This window comes from Festucalex cinctus, chromosome 4, assembly GCF_051991245.1.
Source record: "Festucalex cinctus isolate MCC-2025b chromosome 4, RoL_Fcin_1.0, whole genome shotgun sequence".
Classification (NCBI taxonomy): Eukaryota; Metazoa; Chordata; class Actinopteri; order Syngnathiformes; family Syngnathidae; genus Festucalex; species Festucalex cinctus.
In genome coordinates, this window is record NC_135414.1 from 3,218,131 (window position 1) to 3,240,109 (window position 21,979).

Sequence of the window (21,979 nt, forward strand, 5' to 3'; positions counted from 1 at the left end):
GAAAAGTAAAAACGCCAGAAAGGCAGAAACAGATAATTTTGTAAACAGAGTGACACTGTGGTGTATTGTGTATAACTTAAGATAAAGATGTTTTGTTTATTTTCTATTGTTTATTTTTTTATGTTATTAACTCATTCACTCCCAGCCATTTTCACAGAAGCAATCCCGTTCGCTCCCGACTGTTTTACTGGATTTTGACTGATTTTGCAAGGCCCACAGAATATTGTGTTCTATTGCTATAAAACCATGGAACCTATCAAAAGAAAGATTAAAGTTTCTTCTTTCATCAGGAAGAAAAAATATGTTTCTGTTTCCGTTTTGCAGCAACTAGCATTAGAAGAGAGCTAAGTTTCATCAGTTTTCACAAATTTAGCTTTTTTTCTACATGGCTCTGGTTGATCTCCTTTGCTCTGCTGCCACCTGCCGGCCGTTTGTGTAATAACTACCATTTCTGCAACTGTTCTTTGCAGTTGAGAGGCTGCATCAAAGCCTTTTGCATGCTCTAGCATAAAAAACAACAACAACAACAACAAAACGTATAAATACGACTTTGGGACACTTAAAACATTAAAAAAAATGCATTTACACGTTATTGGGAGCAAATGAGTTAAGAACAACTTAGTATATTATTTTGATAGAAGTATTAGGGACTAGGACTAGATAAGCTTTTGTACTTCTTCCAACTCCTTTTGACCATGTAAATGATGATTGTATTGACGATTTTTTTTAACTCAACTTTGTATTTTATACTTGTGATGTATTTGTTTATATGGTCAATAAACGCAATCAATCAACCACTCAATCAATCAAACTAATTTTGGATGGATACTTGCTGTCTTTTGTCACTGTTTGAACTTTAGCTCGAAGGAAAGGCAGTACTGCTGTGAACTTACAAACAGTCTCATGAAAAGTCCAACTGCAGAAATAACAGATTTCTTCTTTGTGTACACAGGTGTGGCAGTGCTCCTCTGGATCACATTTCATTAAATCGTCTGACTAATATGAGGAAGCGATACAGGTAAAAGGTCTAAAACTATACAAGTTTGTCATCAGAAATGTTCTCATGCTGTCCACACATATGGAAAAAAAGGTAGAAATTGTGGTGTTTTGCAGGCATCCTACGGATCCTCCTAAAGTGACATGGGAGAAGAAAAATAAATAAATAAATAAATTAAAAAAAAATAAATAATATATATATATATATATATATATATATATATATATATATATATATATATATATATATATATATATATATATATATATATATATGTATATATGTATATATATATGTATATATATATATATTTTTTTTCCGGATGAGGAAGTATCTTGTCTGGACGAGAAACTTTCTCATCCGGATGAGAAACTTTCTCCTCCGGACGAGAAACTTTCTCATCCGGACGAGAAACTTCCACTTTCTTGTCCGGGCGAGAAACTTTCTCGTCCAGACAAGATACTTTCTCGTCTGCATGAGAAACTTTCTCGTCCAGACAAGAAACTTTCTCGTCCAGACAAGAAACTTTCTCTTCCAGACAAGAAACATATTTATTTATTTATTTTTTCCCCCATGTCACTTTAGGGGCTCCATAGCATCCTGACCTCTTTTGAAAAAATGTTAAGACTTTCAGTTGAAACTTTTAGTGTATGTTTTATATACATAGCCATCACAGTTTACATGTTCGAAAAGCAGTAGGAAGAAGTAAAGAAAAACAACTTATCTTGTCCTATTGCTTATAGGGAAAAAAAAGCATATAAACTTGCACATATAAACTGCACATGCATGCATATGCTAACAGCATTGTGCATTTAGTTCACAAGCTAACACGTTTACACAATAATCAGAGGTGTGGACTTGAGTCATGTGACTTGGACTCGAGTCATAGCTACTCGTGTCATGAATTTGAAGACTTTAGACGACAATGACTTGTGACTTCACTTGGACTTGAGCCATTTGACTTGAAAAGACTTGCTTCTTCCACCAAAACAAAAATATTCCAATGTGTGTTGACGATTATGTTTCGCCTCGGTGAGTGCGCGTGTTCCTGCGTGTGTGTAACTGTGCGAGATGGGCTGGCACAGCGCCGTCATTCAGAAATGTCAGGGAAGCCGCAAACCCGCGCCACTACGCTAAGGCTAACGTCAGCTTGACTTCTCTTTGACACTTGCATTATCAACGTTTTTATTGAAATTACATAATGTCTACCACTATAATTATATTGCCACCCCAGAGTTATATTTAATAGCTAATTTAGGATGAGAAGAAAGCGCAAGTTAATTAGACCATCATTTTATGATACGATACAAGTATCCGGCAATCATGGCGAGCAGCTAACTGTTAGCGTTAGCATCGGGTGCCTGGCTGGCAACAGTAGTGACAACCGTTGCTTGGCTTGCTTGTTTTATTTTCTTTTTGTTTTCAATATTGTGGACCTATGTTAATTTGTAATTCACTCTCCATGTTTAAATGAAGGGAATATGCCTGAAATTGCACTTAGAGGTATTTTTCTTTCTTCACTTAGATTTATAAAAAAAAAAAAACACTAGCTTAAAAAAACATAAACAAAAACCATTAAATTAATATATATATATATATATATATGAACCATGTATAAAATGATTATGTATATTGCCTAATATTGCACTTAAACCTGTGTTCCTAGATCCTAACGGCCATATTAGACATTTTTTGTTGATATATATTTTTTATAAATTTAATGGGCAAAAGCATTTCCTAAAATAAATGAAGACACAGTTCTATTAATCTGATTTCATTTGTATTTTTTTGCTGATCCAAAAAACAATCCAATCCACGATCCCTGACTTTTGTGGTCCGTTGCACCACTAGTTGTTTGGGTACAACAACTGAGGTGGTCAATAAAAAATGAATTGCAGTGTGTCCAAGATTAGATCACTGACGAAGAGGCACCAACTTCAAACTTTGTTCAACATCCGAAGTTGCACAAAGAACGGTAAGTAAGCTAATGTCAGTATTAGGGCTGGGAATCTTTGACTGTCTCACAATTCGATTCAATTACGATTTTTGGGTCTATGATTCAATTCAGAATCGATTTTCGATTCTCGATTCAAACCATTTTCGATTCAAAATTGTTTGATTGACAAATGCTTTCTGCTTCAATTTACAGACATGCACAACATTGTCATGATCTACTCCAGTCTGCTTTGCAAGACAAACTGACAAATAGAAATGTTAGAGTTTCTTTCTTTTGTTTAAACATGTATTAATTTTGTATTGTAAGTGCCTTTTTTCACAAAAACAGCATGTGGGCCTCAACTGCCTTTTCCACTTCTTCATTTCTAGTTTAAATAAAATCGCTTTTTGGGTATTAATATCGATTCGATTTGATTAATAAATGAGAATCTCGATTCTTTTATGAATCGATTTTTTGGCACACCCCTAGTCAGTATGTCCGCTAATTATTGTTGGTATATGCGAAGTTAATGAGACTGTAAAATTACTGGTAACACATTGTAAACACGTTAATCTGTTGCACCACTCCGGTCACTTCCTGACTCCTACTTTGATGTAATAATATAATCTACAATGTTAAAATTACTGGAAAGGATTTGAAACTTAAAGTGTTGGACTTGTGAATCTCTTGAGACTTGTCAGTCTTGACTTGGGACTTTAGGGCAAAGACTTGAGACTTACTTGTGACTTGTAAAACAATGACTTGACTCCCACCTCTGTTACACATATCAACACATATATACACATAAATCAAAGGCTTATGTATGTGTGTATATATATATATATATATATATATATATATACATACATTTGGGCTGTCAAACTTAAAGCGTTAATAGATTAATTAATCACAGAAAATTGTCGCATTAATCATGTATTAACGCATATTAATCGCACAATTTTTTTTGATGGTTACATTGAAGGCTGCGCAGGTCAGTGATTAGGTCAATGCACGGCATTTCCTACACCTGTTGTTCCAAGATGAGCGGGGTGACTCCAGTTGGTGTGCTCGGTGGTAAATTTCGCTTTAAAAAACACCCCGACGGGACTTTAGATAAAACAGAAGTAATTAGCATTTAATTAATTAATAATTGCTGAATTGCACCCAATTGATATGATGCTGTTATGTTTTGAGCAATACACGCATGCATGCAATTGCGTACATGCATTTAATCAGTGTTTGCAAATGACATTCAGATCACAAAATGCAAAATATTACGGTATTTTGTATTTTATATTACGCAAGTAATTTAGCTGATTAATCGTGATTAATCAAAATTAAAAAGTGTGATTAATCAGATTACATTTTTTTCTCGTTTGACAGCTCTAATATATATATATATATATATATATATATATATATATATATATATATATATATATATATTAGGGGTGTTAAAAAAAATCGATTCGGCGATATATCGCGATACTACATCGCACGATTCTCGAATCGATTCAATAAAAAAAAATCGTTTTTTTTTTTTTTTTTTTTTTTTTTTTTTTTTTTTTTTTTTTAAGAGCTCAGAATTGTTCATTCGGTAGTCTTACCGATTCAACGTCTTATCATCATTGCCTTTTTTTGTGTGTGTGTGTGTGTGAATCGATTTTTAAACTTCCATTTTTAATGGAAAAATATTCAACAAAACGTCTTACTTCGGGTTAGGGTTCACACCTTAAGCATGGAAGAATGTTTTATGAACGGAACATTAAGCCTTAATATTTTATTTTAATGCTGTTCAAACATGAAACAGATTACAACCTCTATAAGACTGAAATTTCAGATAAATAAATAATACATTTTCATATAAATCTTACATCCTACAAGCTTACTGATTAGTATTTTCTAAATTTGAATGAAAAAAATCGCAATAATCGACTTATAAATTCGTATCGGGATTAATCGGTATCGAATCGAATCGTGACCTGTGAATCGTGATACGAATCGAATCGTCAGGTACTAGGCAATTCACACCCCTAATATATATATATATATATATATATATATATATATACATATATATATATATATTTGGCGATTAATCACAAATCTGTTCAAAATGAATGAACAATAAAATGTACACACTCACTTTATAATACATATATATCCATCCATCCATCCATTTTCTTGACCGCTTATTTCTCACAAGGGTCGCGGGGGTGCTGGCGGCTATCTCAGCTGGCTCTGGGCAGTAGGCGGGGGACACCCTGGACTGGTTGCCAGCCAATCGCAGGGCACACAGAGACAAACAACCATCCACACTCACAAGCACACCTAAGGACAATTTGGAGCGCCCAATTAACCTGCCATGCATGTCTTTGGAATGTGGGAGGAGACCGGAGTACCCGGAGAAGATCCACACGGGCACGGGGAGAACATGCAAACTCCACCCAGGAAGGCCGGAGCCTGGACTCGAACCGGAGTCCTCAGAACTGGGAGGCGACGTGCTAACCAGTCATCCACCGTGCCGCCATACATATATAATATATATAAATATCCATCCATCCATCCATTTTCTTAAAGGAATACTTGACTCATTGAACCATTTTCAGCAGTCAAAATTTAATATTTTGTCCAGAATTATTTTTTTAGCCTTAATTAATTATTATTATATTATGCTTAATTATTTTTCATGTACAATTAATACCTTTTAAAAGCGAATTTTTCCACTTGCTGTTGACTGTAGATGACACCTGTGCTGAGGAAGTAGGTAACGACCAGTCATGGGTCAGCTAACCAAACCCAGAAAACAGCTGAGCTATGATTGGTCGTTACCTACTTCCTCAGCACAGGTGATGTCATCATCAATCGACAGCAAGTAGAAAAATTACTTTTTAAAAGTATTAATTGTACATGAAAAATAATAAAGTTACCACATTAATTAAAGACAAGATATTAACTTTTTACTATTCAAAATGGCTCAATGAGTATGAGACTGTAAACTGAAAAAAAAGCCGATTATCACATTAACATTGATTTCAGAAATATTAAACTGTCATCGCTCTACAGACTTGTGTCAGTGCTTAACGTGCTGTGGTGTGTTTGTTTTTGACTGACAGGAATGGCCTGGGACCATCAAAAGAAGGGGAGGCTCAGTACTCTGTGGTTCATTGCACTGGTTATATCAAAGCTTGGCCCCCTGCAGGTAAACAAATACCCTCCACTCTGTGTCCTCTCTTGCTCCACACTTCACCCCGCTGCATGAGTGAAAGCCAGAGAGAAACTGTGACACTGTCTAATCGAAAACAGCTGTCGGTTTTGCACTGTTCACTGATCAGAATTTGGAGTAAAGCAGCAATCCACAATCACCTGCATGATGCCCATATCTCTGATGTGTCAGTTTGTTGTTTTGTTTGTTTTTGAAAGTATTTTTAATGGCTAATTCTCTAACAATACAATGCAAACATCTAATATCTTAGTTTGCAGTGTTTACTTGCCGGTTTATTCACATCCATACACAATCCAACAACAATCCACATCACATAAATGCGTGTTTGCTGTAAAAAGTTTTGTTTTGAAGTGTTTCAGTCAGGGGAAAAAGTTTTGGTTGTACTATATGATGGGGGCGGAGCATCAAATTTTGAGTTTCAAAATTCCTACTCAATGAAGCATTCCAGGTTTTACGAATCACCTAGAGTAGGGGTGGCAAACTGTGGTCCTCGAGGGATGGAGTCCTGCAGGTTTTATAGATTTCCCTACTCGAAGTGCAGCTGATTCCAATTAACAGGCTTGTTATCAGGCTTCTGCGGAGCTTGCTGATAAACTGATCATGAATCAGCTGTGTGGAAGGGAAATATCCAAAACCTGCAGGACTGCGGCCCTCGAGGACCTGATCTTGCCACCCCTGACCTAGAGGCACAAAAATTTGGAGGCATGTGTAATAGCCCACGACGTACAAAAAAAGTCTGTTGGTGCCATATGCTAAACGTAACAGGAAGTCCCCCAGAGGCGGGGCAGGAAACTTTGTGTTTCTAAAATCCTACTTACTGAATCTTTTCCAGTTGTACGCTTCATCTAGAGCTACAAAAATTTGGAGGCATATGTAACAGCCCTCAAGGTACAAAAAAACTCTTTTTGAGCCGTATGCTAAACCTAATAGGAAGTCCGCCATTTTGATTTACTTTGGAATTTGTTGTCATTTTTTTGGCCATTCTATAGGGGTGATATTTTAACAAACTCCTCCTACAGAATTTATCTGATCGTCTTCAAACTTGGTGTGTTTCATCTTAAGATGTTTAAGATGAAAAGTTATCGTTATCAACTGAGTTGAGTCGAATTGAGTTAAGATGTTGAAGATGAAACGTTTTTGAAAACTTTCTGCCAACCAACACACCTGATATTAAAGATCAGGATTGTTATCAGGCATGCTTATGAGCTGATTATATGAATCAGATGTGGTAGTGGGCGGAAACATCTAAAACCTGCAGGACTCTGGACCTCGAGGATCAGAATTGGTGAACTCTGACCTAGAGGCATGACAATTTGGAGGCATGTATACCAGCCCATGATGTACAAAAAAAAAAGTCTTTTGGAACCATATGCTAAACCTAACAGGAAGTCCCCAGGTGTGGGGCATCACATTTTGCGTTCCAAAATTTCTCTTTAACCATGCATACCCAGTTCATGCCAGTCGGTGGAAAGCTTATTAAAACTCATGCAGCTTTGCACACTCATTACACCTGGGGAAAAAAAAAATCCATATGTAAAGGTTTTATTATGCCATTTTCGAAACTCTTCTAATTCGAATATGCTAAGTACTCCAACGTGCAAGTACTCAAAAGTGGTCCGGGCTGCGAGGGCCCTTGACAGTATAGCTGCTTGCAGCTTTATTATTATATTTTTTCTTTCTTTTGTTATAATTGTTTTTCTTTCATAGCAGAGGGACACCACAATTTTGTCCACGTGTTAACGTAGGTTGTGATTAAAGCTTAAGAAAATGTTTTTAAAAATCCTTTGTTAAGCTCATTAATCACACCTAGATAGCTGAAGCCCTTTAGAAATGCTGTGAAACATGAAAATAGGTGTTTTTGTTTCTTAATTAATGACAAATGTAAGTTTAATATATGGTGAATGGTTGGTTTTGATTACAAACAAAACGAAATCTTTGATTTAATTCACCAACTATGCTTTAATTCATGAACAGTCATAAGCATCCATGCATAACTCCGTTGTGCTTTACGCAGATAAAAACATTCGCTCTACAATTATCATTTTCATCATATTTTTGTTCACACGAGTTATTCACACAAGAGTCACGGAATGAATTAGCTAAACTGTGGTTACAGTTGACTATTTTCTTATTTTAGTCTGCAGGATCTTTTGATGGCATGCTGGCAGAAGTCAAAGAGCACAAAATTACTGAAATTTCCAAGCCAAAGAAACTTATTTTGATCACATCCAAGTCCCTGACATGGTTGAACATGTGTCACAGAATATGTACTGCAACAGTTTATACACTAAAAGACTGAAGAGTTTTTTTTTTTTTTTGTGTCTGTCTTGGCTCTTTTTCATTGCCCTCTTTTATAAGACGAACATAGAGTACCATATGATGGTATGATGGTTATACTGGTGTTGGGGAAATAAACATCACGCACCAAACTAAACTAAATCCTTTGAACTTTTGACTATCTGGAATAACTCAAACTGAACTCAAGTACCACATTTACACATTGACACATTTAGATTCCTTACACGAACAATATTCCCCTGGAATGTTCTGTGCACATTACTGCTAGCAAACCATTTTCATCTGCACATGCGGTAATAAATAGCAAAAGTAGACACGGGATGCAGACACATTGCAAATTAAGTAACATTGCAAATTGTGCACCTATGCTGCTGCCCGAAAATTAACCTGCGTTAATGGACAAAGTTGAATGATGATGACATTTTATTTTATATTTATTTAAAATATCCTTTGTTTGTTCCTAAGTTGTGTTTAAGAAAATTACGTAAACCACTCCTATGCTAATTCTGACCTGATTACAAACCTTCAAAAACAAAAACAGCACAATGAAAAATAAAACAGGGAGTCCTCGAGTTACGGCATACTCGACCTACGTTGTTTCGACTTCACGGCCTCGTCTGTAGCACCTTCCTTTTCGTTAATTTCCCACAATAATCACGCCATTTTGAAATTCTTTAAAGTTGTGTTGTTAACCTCCAGCAATGGATGTCCATCGAGCAGGTCGGCTCGCCATCAGGCGCGTCACATATCTGTGTTTAAGTTTGAATAAGAGAAGTGCACATCTCGGCAGCACGGTGCATTATGGGTAGGCCAGCGAGTAGCCTGCTACCAGCTTTTCATTAAAAAAAAAAAAAAGAAGAAAACTAATGGGGTGTAATGGGGAAAGCGCTTTGGACCATTTCAACCATTGGAAAGTTTTTTTTTTTTTTTAATCTATTTTAAACATGCATAGTGTGTCATTAATGATTACTCTCTGCCAGGACATGACAGTTAAGCTTATTTAAGTGCTTAATATTTGGCTGAATATGTTCTCTTTACCGGGAGTTGAATCGAGGACAACATCGCAATCCATAGAGAGGATCTTTCTTCCTAAAGCGGTCATTTGGGGCTCAAAGTAGGTTCTTAAATGACCGTCACTCCATTAGTTTTGTTACACATATGTCCACTGGCAAGCTTTGTGATGCTTTCGTCTGTGCCCTCGGTTTCAGGATATTGACAAAATAAATTTGATGAAGAAATGTTCCATTTTAGCCTATTTTAACGTCCGTTTGGATCTTTCTTTTGTCTGGAAATTGGGAAGAGTAAACAGAGGTTTTCAAGCGGACACTTATATATTCTCAAGCTTAGCAATGGTGTTTTTTCCCTATAAACCCCATTTTAAGTCATATATATGTATATATATATATATATATATATATATATATATATATATATATATATATATGTATGTATATATATATTAGGCCTGGGCCGGTTTTTGAAAACCGTTAAAGCCGATCGGTTCAACAGTTTCGGTTCGGCCCGTCTGTGTTCCGGTCACACGACTCTCTCTCTCTTTTTTTTTTTTGTATCCCGTTCATGAGCGCTAATCCAATATGGCGGCGTCCATGGTTACGGGGCGCGTCATGGCCATGCGTCATATCCTTCCAGCGAGGCCGTAGCCAATTATATTGCAGCGGGGCGGGTACAGCGTCGGAACAGCTATCAGCTAGCATGCTACAACACACCATGTTGTTGTGTAGCGTTTCGGCGAGGCGTTTGAAATATCAGCAATGGACTTGGAACGAAAATGCGTGGGGTGGCGTGGAATCGGGACAGAAAAGTGAAAAAAATGAAACATTCAAGTACTGGTGAGTCTATTTACTTGCTGTTGAACTGTATGGAGCTAACAGCATTGTTTGTGTTGACTCGCAAAAGTGCTCTACAGAGCAAGATTTGTTACATAAAACGAACGTCGGAATTACAACTGGCTGGAAATCGTTATGCTCATGAATGAGTTGTGTGTTTTGTTTCAAACGGGATCTTGGTTTAACGCGATGATATTCGATGTTAGCGTAGCACCACTTAAGTCTTGTAAAACTCGTAGGCAGGTAAATCCCCCTCAAAATAACGGTTGAACGTCTTCAACTAAAGCGCATCTTGTCCGTTTCATTTGAAATCCAGTGTGGTGGTGGTTAGAAAACGTGAATGAAGATGAGGTGCATCAGAAGAGAATCAGTTGAGCTCATTCACGCATTACGTAGACACGACATTTTGCTCTATCCATATTCGATATGACTTATGACACATCCCTGTCTTATGTTCATCAAATAAAACTTATTTAATAACTTCATCTTACCATCTCAATAGTATAATTATAATCTGATCTGGGAATAATTCAAAGATCAGTGTTTGAGCGAGTGTTTTACTACTACTGCAACGAATAATAATAGATTTTATTTATAAAGTCGGTTCACTTTACATTTATAAAATAAATCTCAACGTGCACAGTACTGGCAACAATAAAAGCAATGGAAGCACACAGTAAATAAAACGGTCAATTACAAATCAGAGAAAAAAAAAAAGAATAAAAATGAACCAGGAAAAGCTTTGTTAAACCTGTGCAGCTAAGGCACTTATAAGCAGTGTTGCCGCCACAGTTACCTTGAAAAAGTAACTTAGTTACTTTTCCTGATTACTTGGTTTTAAAAGTAACTAAATTGCGTTACTGATTACTTGATTTTAAAAGTAACTAAGTTAGATTAAAAGTTACTTTTTTAGTTACTTTCAGCAGCTGCCGATAACACCATCTCTACATAAAAATAATGCGGTAGAAACGGAGTTCCAAATACTTTATTGAAAGTGCATTTTTAACATGAAAATAAAGTTGTTGTTTTTTAAGAAAAACAAAATAGGCAGTCTCTCTTGACTTCTTGTAACGTAAATACTTTTTATAAAACAAAAAATAAAAATCTATCCAGGTTGAAAATGAAAATCCCTTTAATTCCTCTATTGTTTGTTCCGCTATTCCAGTGTGTACACTTGAGTCGACTCGTGCATGCTGAAAAGTGAAAACGTGACTTGTCTGACGTCACTCCCCCTAGCGAGATGGCGGAGACGACCTCATCCCATAATGCTTCACGGACCAGTTGAGGATGGAAATAAATTTTTTTTTTTTACCGCTTTTATGGTCCATAATGTACACTTTTTTTGTTGCGTTGTGTGCCTGTTGGTTAATAAAACTAGTAGTAAAAGTATAATCACTTTTGTTTTGAATGTGCAAACCATTCACGACCAGACCATGGCTGAATTCAGTGTGGTGATCAATGACTTCCGCCTCATCTTTGACACGACTCGGCTGAGTCGAAGAAAAACGGATCCCAGAAAGGCAGGCTCAGAGAAGGAAAACAATCACGGTTTATTCTTTGAATCAACCGGAGAAGCAAAACTTGCTCGCAGGCAAGATAACGCGGATCACAATGAACACTTGCACTCAGCAAGGAACCCGAAGGTAACAGAAAACACTCGCAAAAGGCAAGGAACACGAAGTTAACAAAAAACACTTGCAAAAGGCAAGGAGCACGAAAGTAATACATAACACTTGCAACCGGCAAGGAACGCGAATGTAACATAAAACACTTGCAAACGGCAAGGACGCGAATGTAACAAAAAACACTTGCAAAAGGCAAGGACAGAATAACAAACACAAAACACTTGCACCCGGCAAGGACTACTCGAAATAGAAATGCGGAAATAATCAAAAAGCGAAGTAAACAACAGAAAGCGACGCGGAAATACACACGTGAATACAGATTAACCGAGGACGAAAACAGATTCAATGATTTTACCAACTTGGAAACGCGGAGAACACTTGGACACACTGGTGAGCAAATAATAATCCGACAGCTTGCTGTGCAGCTCGGAGTCCTTTTAAAGTCCTAATTGTCAACGCGATGCAGGTGCGGGGCTGGGGAACGCCCCCCTCGTTGTTGGCACTGGAACACACACACAAAAGCACAACAGGCTGAGAACCGAACCATGAGAGTACCCCCCCCTTAACGGACGCCCCTTGGCGGACCACCTGGCTTATCTGGATGAGCAGCATGGAAAGTGTCGAGCAAAGACGGGTCAAGGATCCAGGAGCGGGGGACCCATTGCCGCTCCTCTGGTCCGTAACCTTCCCAGTCGACCAGGTACTGGAAGCCCCGGCCCCTGCGCCTGGAGTCCAAGATCTCTCTGACCGTGTAGACGGGATCCCCATCGACCACTCGGGGAGGCGGCGGTGCGGGTGCAGGCGGGTTCAGCGGGCTGGGAGTCTCTGGCTTGAGGAGGGAAACGTGGAACACTGGATGCACCTTGAGTGAAGGTGGCAGACGGAGTTTCACAGTTACAGGGTTGATGATGGTGAGTATTTCGAAGGGTCCGATGTAGCGCGGACCCAATTTCCTCGAGCAGCCAGCCAGACGCATGTCCCGGGATGAGAGCCAGACCTTGTCTCCTGGCTGGTACGAAGGCTCCGGACGCCGCCGACGGTCCGCAATCTCCTTATTGCGGGCCGCAGAACGGGATAGCGCCGCTCGGGTCTCCCGCCATACTTTGTGGGCCCGCCGGAGGTGATGCTGGATGGTGGGCAGTTCGACGGGACCTTCTTGAGAAGGGAACAGAGGTGGCTGGTAGCCGTACGCCGCCTTGAAGGGTGAGAGACCTGTCGCAGAGGACGGCAGAGTGTTCGTGGCGTACTCGATCCAGGAGAGGTGCGACGACCAGGATTCCGGATTGTGCAGGCACACACATCTTAGAGCTGCTTCTAGGTCCTGGTTGGCCCTCTCCGTTTGGCCGTTGGTCTGGGGGTGATAGCCAGAAGACAGACTGACTGTGGCGCCCAACAGCTTGCAGAATTTCCTCCAGACCTGTGAGACGAATTGAGGACCACGGTCGGACACCAAGTCCACTGGAATGCCATGAAGACGGAAAACATGACGGACGAGGAGTTGTGCAGTTTCCCAGGAAGATGGCAGTTTGGCGAGGGCAACAAAGTGAGTTAGTTTTGAAAATCGGTCGACCACTGTCATGATGACCGTGTTTCCCCTGGACCGGGGGAGGCCGGTGATAAAGTCTAGCGAGATGTGCGACCAAGGCCGCGCCGGGATGGGTAGCGGCCTTAACAGTCCCATCGGCGGCTGGTGGGACGATTTCCCGCACGCGCAAGCGGTACATGCCTTGACGAACTCAGTGACGTCCTTTTTCATGTCGGCCCACCAAAACCGCTGGCCGACCAAGGCAAGAGTCCGGTTGATTCCCGGGTGACAAGCAACTCGTGAGGTGTGACCCCACTGGAGGACCTCAGCCCGCACCGGCTCAGGGACAAACAGTTTCTCAGCCGGGCACTCCTCCGGAACAGCAATCCCTTCCTGTGCTTCCATGACTCGCTTCTCGACCTCCCATCGAACTGCCCCCACAAAGCAATGTGCGGGTAGGACCGGTTCCGTTCCAGCCTCCGGCGTGGCCGCATCGTGGATCCGGGACAAGGCGTCTGGCTTCTGGTTCCTGGATCCTCGGCGGTAGTCCACGACGAAGTTGAACCTTGTGAAGAGTAAGGCCCAACGTGCTTGCCGTGAGTTGAGTCTTTTGGCTGACCGAAGGTATGCCAGGTTCTTGTGGTCCGTCAGCACCCTAAAGGGTTCCTTGGCGCCCTCCAGCCAGTGTCGCCATTCTTGTAGAGCCAGCACGATAGCCAGAAGTTCCCTATTCCCGACGTCGTAGTTCGCCTCCGCTGGACTCAGTCGCCGGGAGAAGAAGGCGCAGGGATGGAGCTTCCCGTCTTCTGGCGACCGCTGGGACAGGACCGCCCCCACTCCTGAATCCGACGCGTCAACCTCGACCACAAAGGACAAATCTGTATTAGCGTGGATGAGCACTGGCGGATTTACAAACTGCTGTTTCAATTTTCCAAATGCCTCATCAGCAACAGGTGACCACCTAAAGGGTACTTTACTCGACGTCAGTTTAGTAAGGGGGGCAGCCCGTAAGCTATAATCCTTGATAAAGCGACGATAAAAATTAGCGAATCCTAAAAATCGTTGTAACTGTTTACGGTTTTTGGGAGTCGGCCACTCGACCACGGCTTGAGTCTTTACCGGATCCGCCCGTAATTGCCCTCCCTCAATAATGAATCCCAGGAATTGTACAGACTTGGCGTGGAACTCGCATTTCTCTGCCTTCACATAGAGCCGGTTCTCCAAGAGACGCTGGAGGACCAGGCGGACATGTTGCCTATGCTCCTGAATGTCGCGTGAGAAAATCAGAATATCGTCGAGATAAACAAAGCAAAAGGTGTTTAACATGTCTCTAAGGACGTCATTAATTAAACACTGGAACACGGCGGGGGCATTAGTCAGTCCAAACGGCATGACACAGTATTCAAAGTGTCCGAGTGGTGTCTTGAATGCAGTCTTCCACTCGTCCCCTTCCCGTATTCTCACTAAATGATAGGCGCTTCGTAGGTCCAGTTTAGTAAAAACTCGGGCCGACTGCAATGGAGCAAATGCTGAGTCAAGCAGAGGAAGGGGATATTTATTCTCAACAGTAATGTCATTCAGACCGCGATAGTCGACGCAAGGGCGGAGTGTCTTATCTTTTTTCTCAATGAAGAAGAATCCAGCTCCTACGGGAGACTTGGACGGGCGTATCTGACCGGACGCTAGCGACTCAGTAATGTACTCCCGTAAAGCGTCCTGTTCCGGCTGGGACACTTGATATAAGCGTGAACCCGGCAATGGTGCACCGGGAATCAGGTCAATCGTACAATCATACGGCCGGTGGGGTGGCAAGGCTCGTGCACGGTCTTTACTAATGACCTTACTCAAATCATGATACTCCTTGGGGACGTGGTCAAGACATACCGGTTCGGGAGTAAAGCTAGCTGGTACCGATGTAGCCCCTCCTGCCGACTTTAGACAGTGAGCATGGCAGAAGGGACTCCAGTTCTCTAAAGCCGGCTTTTCCCAGTCGATGTCCGGATTATGCGTTCTAAGCCATGGAAGGCCCAACACTAGGGGCGCAGAACGGGACGGCATAATAAAAAACCTCCTTCTCTCCTCGTGATTTCCCGAGAGTTTCAAGTTCAGAGGACCGGTAGACAGTCGGACCTCCGCCAATAAGTGCCCGTTGAGGTCGAAAACCTTTTTAACTTTGTCTAAGGCCTCTACCGGGCTTCCTAACGCTTCCACCACACCCGGGTCTATAAAGCAATCATCTGCCCCAGAATCGATCAATGCACTCACCCTCACACTCAACCCGTACCCTGACAGCTCCCCCGACAACTCTAGCCGTTTCTCACTAAGAGAAGACCCCGACGGCGGGCATAGTTCGGTTCCCCCCGGTTCATGCTTACCCAGGTCCGCTTCCGGCTCGGCCTTCAGGAGCTGATCGGCCCGGCCCCCCAGTTGGGCGGTCGGTCGCGTCTTGCGATTAGGTCGTGCTGGGCACGACGCCACTCGATGCCCCGGTTGACCGCAGTACAGGCAGGCACCAGCGAGCCACCGGCGGCGACGCTCCTCTGGGTGCAGACGGCCACCACCCATTTGCATGGGCTCCCCTCCATTGTCCGGCGGTCCAGGAAGGGTGCGGGCGGCGGCGTCGTTGAGGAAGAGTCTGCACATGTCCTCGTTCGCGGCTGCTCCATGCCGCTCCACCGCTCGTTCTCGGCCTCGTTCCCGTAGCCGATTGTCCAAACGGATCGTGAGTTCAATGAGACCCTCTAACGAGCTCGTGTCGTCGCGGACTGCCAGCTCATCCTTGAGCTGTGTGTTCAGTCCTCGACGAAAGACACTCCGCAACGCACAGTCTCCAAACCCGCTCTCCGCGGCCAGTATGCGAAACTCGATGGAATAATCAGCGACCGATTTTTCCCCCTGAACTAAATCTAGCAACCGACCCCCGGCCTCTCTCCCCCTAACCGGATGATCGAACACGCGTTGAAATTCACCCACAAAATTTGGAAAAGAGGACCGAAGGTCTGGTCGCGCGTTGCTCACCACCATAGCCCAGGTAGCGGCTTGACCAGTCAGGAGGCTCATAACGAACGGTACTTTGGACTGATCTAGAGCGTAAGTAAATGGTTGCTGGTCGAAAATGAGTGAACACTGATGTAAAAACTGACCGCAACCTCCAGGATGTCCATCGTAGCGCGACGGGTGGGGCAAAACAGGTTCTCTATGCGTAACCGGGAGCGCCGACATGGCAGTGTCCGAACGCGGAAGTTCCGGGGTCTGCACCCCGCGGGAACTGAGCTGTTCGAGCCTTCCGAACATCTCCTCACAACGATGAGCTAGCCTGCCGACCACCTCTTGAAGACCGATCAAGGTGGTCTCGGTTTGCCCGACCCGTTGTCCCTGACTGGCCAAAACCCGTCTCACCTTTTCCGAGTCTGCGGGATCCATGGTCGGATTATTCTGACACGACTCGGCTGAGTCGAAGAAAAACGGATCCCAGAAAGGCAGGCTCAGAGAAGGAAAACAATCACGGTTTATTCTTTGAATCAACCGGAGAAGCAAAACTTGCTCGCAGGCAAGATAACGCGGATCACAATGAACACTTGCACTCAGCAAGGAACCCGAAGGTAACAGAAAACACTCGCAAAAGGCAAGGAACACGAAGTTAACAAAAAACACTTGCAAAAGGCAAGGAGCACAAAAGTAATACATAACACTTGCAACCGGCAAGGAACGCGAATGTAACATAAAACACTTGCAAACGGCAAGGACGCGAATGTAACAAAAAACACTTGCAAAAGGCAAGGACAGAATAACAAACACAAAACACTTGCACCCGGCAAGGACTACTCGAAATAGAAATGCGGAAATAATCAAAAAGCGAAGTAAACAACAGAAAGCGACGCGGAAATACACACGTGAATACAGATTAACCGAGGACGAAAACAGATTCAATGATTTTACCAACTTGGAAACGCGGAGAACACTTGGACACACTGGTGAGCAAATAATAATCCGACAGCTTGCTGTGCAGCTCGGAGTCCTTTTAAAGTCCTAATTGTCAACGCGATGCAGGTGCGGGGCTGGGGAACGCCCCCCTCGTTGTTGGCACTGGAACACACACACAAAAGCACAACAGGCTGAGAACCGAACCATGACAATCTTCGTAGTTAGCGGCAGTTGTTTGTGACTGTTACAACAGTGAGATATTTTGCCAGCTTCATGAAAATGTGGAGTAACGCATTGAATCTCTGGACAGTAACTTAAATCAGACTACTTTGTAGAATAAAGTAACGCGTTAGACTACTAGTTACTTTGGAAAGCAATTTTTTTTTAGTAAAGTAACGCGTTACCGGCAACACTGCTTATAAGTGAAGAAAAACCTCACACTACACCAACAAACAAAAATAAAAAGTTTGCATACTAAAATAATTATCTCAACTCTGTTTAGTCACAAATTATAGTGTGAAATCTGGGCTTTTATAGATGAACACAAAGCTGATATATTTGCAGGTAACCATGACTGTCAATTGTATGAATGGCAACAGAGGGACACACACAGGTTGCTTTTACCTTCAGTTATTTGTTATGCCTGCCACTATATGCCACTGGAATAAATTGAATAATAATTGAAATGATAATACAATAATAATAATAATAATAATAAATATATGCCACTGTCATAAATTCAATAATAATTTAAATGATAATAGTATAATAATAATCGTAATAATAATAAATAAATAAATATATGCCACTGTCATAAATTGAATAATAATGTAAATGATAATACAATAATAATAATAATAATAATAATAATAGTAATAATAATACATACATAAATAAATAAATTAATTAGCTGTGAATAATATACACTTTATTAACTCAATGACATCTTAGATTTTTTTTTTTTAAGTCACTGCATTCCGAACTGAACTGAAAACCGTCAGCACAAAACCGATAACCGAACCGAACCGAGGAGATATATATATATATATATATATATATATATATATATATATATATATATACACACACAAAAGCAGGCAAACTAAGTTCACATATTCAAATTTACTCTAAGCGAGACTAATTGCGAGGTCACTACTACTCTACTTGGAGCATAGACAATCTGGCAAGTGGTTGGTGTCTCAGAGCGTCTTAAGTAGCAGCAGTAGCAGCAGCATCGTTCACTGCTTCCTCTATTTCCAGTGTAAGGGACGCCTCAAAGCAAGTGAGTGGCAAGATAGGCTCGGAAGTGGGTTTGACTATTTCGGCAACAAACTGGCAGGACAGAGCATCTGGCTTGCCATTTTTTTGAGCCCGGGCGATAGGAGAGTATGAATGTGAAGCGATCAAAAAAACAATGCCCACCTGGACTAATGGGAACCTAGCCTCTTGGCTGAACGGATATATGTAAATTTTTGTGATCAGTCCACACCACGATGGCGTGTTCAGCTCCTTCGAGGAAGTGTTGCCATTCCTCCAATGCCATCTTAACAGCTAGGAGTTCTCTGTCCCCAACGCTGTAGTTTCTCTCTGTTTGAGACAGCCTGTATGAAAAAAAAGGCACAGGGGTGGACCTTACCATCCTCTGGGGACCGTTGGGACAGCACCGCGCCGACCCCCACCACCGAAGCGTCCACCTCAACAATGAACTGCCTACTTGGGTCAGAGTAGACAAGGACAGGAGGAGTTAAAACCAGTCTTTTCAATTTACCGAAAGCGATATCGGCTTCCCCTGACCAGCGGGAGGGCATCAAGGTCGACATGAGTGTGGTAAGGGGTGCCTCTACCCGACTGTAGTCTTGGATGAATCTGCAATAGATAGTTGGCAAATCCAAGAAATCGTTGTAGTTCCTTCCGTGTGGCCGGCCTAGGTCAATCTTTGACCGTGGTGATTTTGGCCAGGTCCATCTGGAGCTGCCCTTCAGTGATGACATAGCCCAAGAATGCAGTTTGACTCCTATGACATAGAGTGTGTTTTCTAGTAGTCTTTGGCGGACTTGACGCACGAATGTTCATGTTCTGAGCGGGAGCTAGAGAAGATCAAAATGTCATCCAGGTAAACAAAAACAAATTTACCAAACATGTCACGCAGGGCCTGGAAGACAGCAGGGGCGTTTGTTAAGCTGAAGGGCATAACAAAGTATTCATAGTGGCCTCTGTGGGTGTTGAACGCAGTTTTCCGCTCATCCCCCTCCTGGACGCGGACCAGATGGTAGGCTTGGCGTAGGTCCAACTTTGTGAAGATTCTAGCTCCGTGAAGAGGAGAAAAAGCAGAGTCAATTAGCGGTAAAGGGGAACCTGTTCTTGACAGTGATATTGTTCAGACCACGATAGTCCACACATGGTGGAGTGTCTTGTCTTTTTTAGCAACAAAATAGAAGCCGTCCCCGACAGGTGACGAGGAGGGATGTATGATGCCCACGAAATTTACTATAAGCGAGAAAAATGGCTCGGACACTACTACTCTACTTGGAGCGAAGACAATCTGGTAAGTGGTTGGTGTCTCAGAGCGTCTTAAGTAGCAGCAGCCACAATTAGGGAGATGGAATTTAGCTGCTGACACTCCAACACGCCCAACCTGCAAGGCTTCTGAGCACATGGTGCAGAGGCAGCAGCTCTGACATTATGTTGAGCAATTATGATTTGTGTAGTACTTTTTATGAATATTTTTGCGTTAAGTACTGTATCTGGACAGTCACGTCATCGTGACGTATCACGTGCGTCCAATACACATTGAATGACACGGAATGAATGACAACAACGAGACTCACGAGGAATTATCGCGTCCCACGGCGGACATCAAAGGTGGAATTACCCCTTGCAACAAAGAAGCACTTCTTCAAAAGCAGTTCAGCCATGCCAAAGATTTGTTTCCAGCCGAAAGCCGGATAAAACTGGCAGATCCAGCCGCCGGCGAGTTTAAGTGGGCTGTAAACGTCCGGGTGACTTGTACTCTGCTAGGCTAAGCTACATGCTAAGCACACTTTAGCCCACATTAGGAGCAGCCACCCCCGCCGCCCCACCCCTCACACGAAATGACATGAAACCGGAAGTGTTGAGGACTTTAACTCCGAATTGAACAGAATTGCCGCAGTATTTGGGATCGAAGACGTCTTGCTTGCTGATTACGTCAGCAAATTCCCATTGAAATGACCGTAGACGTTTTCCGGTTACGCACGGGATACGTCATCACAATCACATGACCAGGATAATGGCGTTCCACACGGTACATTTGAATTCTGATACTTAATCGGTTTTAAAATAAATATCAGGGAATAAGAAAAATAAGAATGTGCATGTCTTAAGAAAACGGAAATATGTTTTAAGACGTCTTGAAGACATAAAATCAAGACACAAGAATCTGTTTGGATGTCATCCCATGTGCTGCTTCTGTCATGATACCATGTCTCAAGCCATTTTAAGATGTGCATGGAAATATGTCTTAAGATAGTCAGTGTTGTCAAGACATAAAAATATGTTTGGGGGCATCCCATGTGCTGCTCTGTCAAGGAGTGGCGTCTTCAAATGTTTGTCTTAAGATGTCTTGATGTACCAAAATGTCTTGAGATGTCTTGATTTTGTTTTTTAAGACATCTCGAGACAAGCTGATGGCTGAGCGTGCAGCTCACATAGATGGAGAGAATTTGCGAAAACAGGTTCTCGCCCAGGGTTGCCATGAATTTGGTCCCATCCATCTTCCCTTCTACTTGCACCCTTCTACTCTTCCCTGTCCTTGCGGAGGAAAAGCACCCCCAGAGCATGATGCTCCCACCACCATGTTTGACAGTGGGAATGGTGTGTTGAGACTGAAAAAACTTCAATTTTGGTCTCATCTGACCATAGCAACTTCTTCCACTCGTCAGCGGCATCTTCTGGCAAACTGCAGACGTGACTTTTTGTGGTTCGCTTTTAGGAATTCTTTCTTCTTGCCACCCTACCATATAGGCCAGACTTGTGCAGTACTCGGCTGATGGTTTTTCAATGGACAGATTCCCCTACATCTGCTGTGGATCTTTACAGTTCATTTAGCGTGCTCAAATGCCTCTTGGTTACTCTGATGAGTACCCTCTTTTTCCGGTCAGAAACTTTGGAGGGACAGCCTTGTCTTGGTAGATTTGTGGTTGTTTGGTACTCCTTCCACTTACGGATGATTGATTCAACAGTACTCTGTGATTTTCAAAAGTTTTGAAATATTTTTGTTTCCTTCTCCTGCTTTAAATCAGTCCACAAATTTGTCCTGGACCCGCCTGGTGTGTTCTTCAGTCTTTATAATGTTCTTTTTTGTGCTGACCTGATTCCACAAATTACACGTTACATTTTGTCATTAGGGCAATAGGTGATCAATTTAGAAATCACCAGGGAAACTCTGAAGATAAGTGGCTACACTGAAGGAAAAGTGGACTGAACACTTTTGCACACGCTACTTTTTAGTTTTTTTTTTTAGTTGTATAACAAGTTTGAAATAAGATATACACTTCACAACTGTGTGCTACTTCATGTTTAACTTTCACATAAAATTTCAATGAAATATAGTTATGCCGTCA

At 42.0% G+C, this 21,979-nt stretch overlaps 1 protein-coding gene across 5 annotated transcripts in view; it reads left to right on the top strand.

Moving 5' to 3' along the window:
• The window catches only part of arnt2 (aryl-hydrocarbon receptor nuclear translocator 2), a 485,407-nt gene that overhangs the window by 281,885 nt on the left and 181,543 nt on the right, over window positions 1-21,979 (top strand). For all 5 annotated transcript variants that reach the window (XM_077518274.1, XM_077518275.1, XM_077518278.1 and 2 more), the window contains exons 7-8: window positions 953-1,018; window positions 6,050-6,135. In XM_077518274.1, coding sequence (XP_077374400.1) covers window positions 953-1,018; window positions 6,050-6,135 — 152 coding nt within the window. The remainder of the gene's footprint in view (window positions 1-952; window positions 1,019-6,049; window positions 6,136-21,979) is intronic.